This window comes from Corvus brachyrhynchos, unplaced genomic scaffold (assembly GCF_000691975.1).
Source record: "Corvus brachyrhynchos isolate BGI_N302 unplaced genomic scaffold, ASM69197v1 scaffold344, whole genome shotgun sequence".
Classification (NCBI taxonomy): domain Eukaryota; kingdom Metazoa; phylum Chordata; class Aves; order Passeriformes; family Corvidae; genus Corvus; species Corvus brachyrhynchos.
In genome coordinates, this window is record NW_008237607.1 from 79598 (window position 1) to 81315 (window position 1718).

Below are 1718 nucleotides of genomic sequence, written 5' to 3' on the forward strand. Positions count from 1 at the left end.
GAGAGGGGAAGGGGCATTTTTGGGTCAGAAACCCCCCAAACTTGGAATATTTTTGATCTTTTTATCTGAATTTTGGGGTGTTGGGCTGATTTGGAGTCTTGGGGGTGATTTGGGGTTCGTTTTGTGGTGTTTTGGCTCATTTTGAGGACTTGGGTGATATTTTGGGATCTTTCGACTCATTTGTGGGGTGGTTTTGGTGATTTTTGGGTGTTTTGGTGATTTTTGGGTTGTTTTGGTGATTTTTTGGGATCTTTCGACTCATTTTTGGGGTGTTTGGGTGATTTTTGGGGTGTTTTGGTGATTTTTTTGGGATGTTTTGACTCATTTTTGGGGTGTTTGGGTGATTTTTGGGGATGTTTTGACTCATTTTTGGGGTGTTTGGGTGATTTTTGGGGATGTTTTGACTCATTGTTTTGGGTGTTTTGGTGATTTTTGGGGTGCTTTGGTGATTTTTGGGATGTTTTGACTCATTTTTGGGGTCTTTCGGCTCAGTTTTGGGGGCTTCTGACTCATTTTTGAAGATGATTCCTTAGAAAAAAAAGTGACTTTTTAAAAATCTCACCACTGGGCAAACCAGGAATCCCCGGATTTCTCCTAAAATCTCCAATTTCCCAGCGGTGTTTTGGGGTTCTTTGACCTTCTTTGGGGCCCGAATGTTAAAAAAAGCCCCGAAAAGTGAAGTGAAAAGTCCCCAACAAGCGGAAAAAAATCCCCCACAAAATCCCACTTCTCTATTTTGGGGTTTTTTTGCATTTTTGACGTTTTTCCTGGGGGGTTTTGGGGGCGTTTTCGGGGCTTGAATAACGCGAAAAACACCAGAACCGGCTGAGAACACCCCAAAAAAAGGGGATTTACCTGGAAACGGGAGCACAGGTGAGGGGGGAGCCCAAAATGTGGAGTTTGGGGAGCCCAAAATGTGGAGTTTGGGAAGGAGGAACCCCAAAATGAGGAACTGGGACGTGGGAACCCCAAAACTTGGGAGCTTGGGAGTCCCAAAATGTGGATTTTGGGAAGGGGAGCCCCAAAATTTGGATCTGGGAACTGGGGGAGCCCCAAATGTGGGACTGGGGAGTCCCAAAATGTGGATTTGGGGAGAAGGGACTCCAAAATTGGAGCTGGGGAATCCCAAAATGTGGGGCCGGGGAGGGGGAAACCCCAAAATTCGGATTTGGGAACTGGGGGAGCCCCAAGTGGGATCTGGGAGAGCCCCAAAATTCGGATCTGGGAATTGGGGAGCCCCAAAATCCGAACTGGGGAGAAGGGACCCCAAAATTTGAGCTGGGGATCCCAAAATGTGGAGCTGGGAATCGAGGGAGCCCCAAAATTTGGAGAACCCCAAAGGTTGGAGCCAGGGAGCCACAAAAATGTGGAATTTTAGGGGGGGAACCCCAAAATTTGAAGGGAGGGGGAGCAAAAAATGGGGATTTTGGGAAAAGGGACCCCAAAATTTGAAGAGGAGAAACCCAAATTGTGGATTTTGGGAAGGGAAGGATCCCAATTTGTGGATTTTGGGGAAAGGGACCCCAAAATGTGGATCTGGGGAGGGTCGTGGCCCCGGGGCTCCTGAAATTGATGCGATTTTGGAAGAAAATCCCGGATTTTTCCGCAGGCTCCGTCGGCTCCGGAGCGATGCCGACGCTCCAGGTACGGCCGGGTCCCTTCTGGAATATTCTGGGAATTTTTAACCATTTCTGGGGGGAAAAAAGAAAAAAAAGGGG

The 1718-nt window shown here is 47.8% G+C and overlaps 1 protein-coding gene across 1 annotated transcript in view; it reads left to right on the forward strand.

The window, feature by feature from the left end:
* Positions 1-448: 448 nt before the first annotated feature.
* The window catches only part of LOC103613803 (natterin-3), a 3800-nt gene continuing 2530 nt past the window's right edge, over positions 449-1718 (forward strand). The window contains exons 1-2 of the mRNA XM_017731604.1: positions 449-873; positions 1610-1644. Of these exons, the coding sequence (XP_017587093.1) occupies positions 1630-1644 (15 nt within the window). The 5' untranslated portion in view covers positions 449-873; positions 1610-1629. The remainder of the gene's footprint in view (positions 874-1609; positions 1645-1718) is intronic.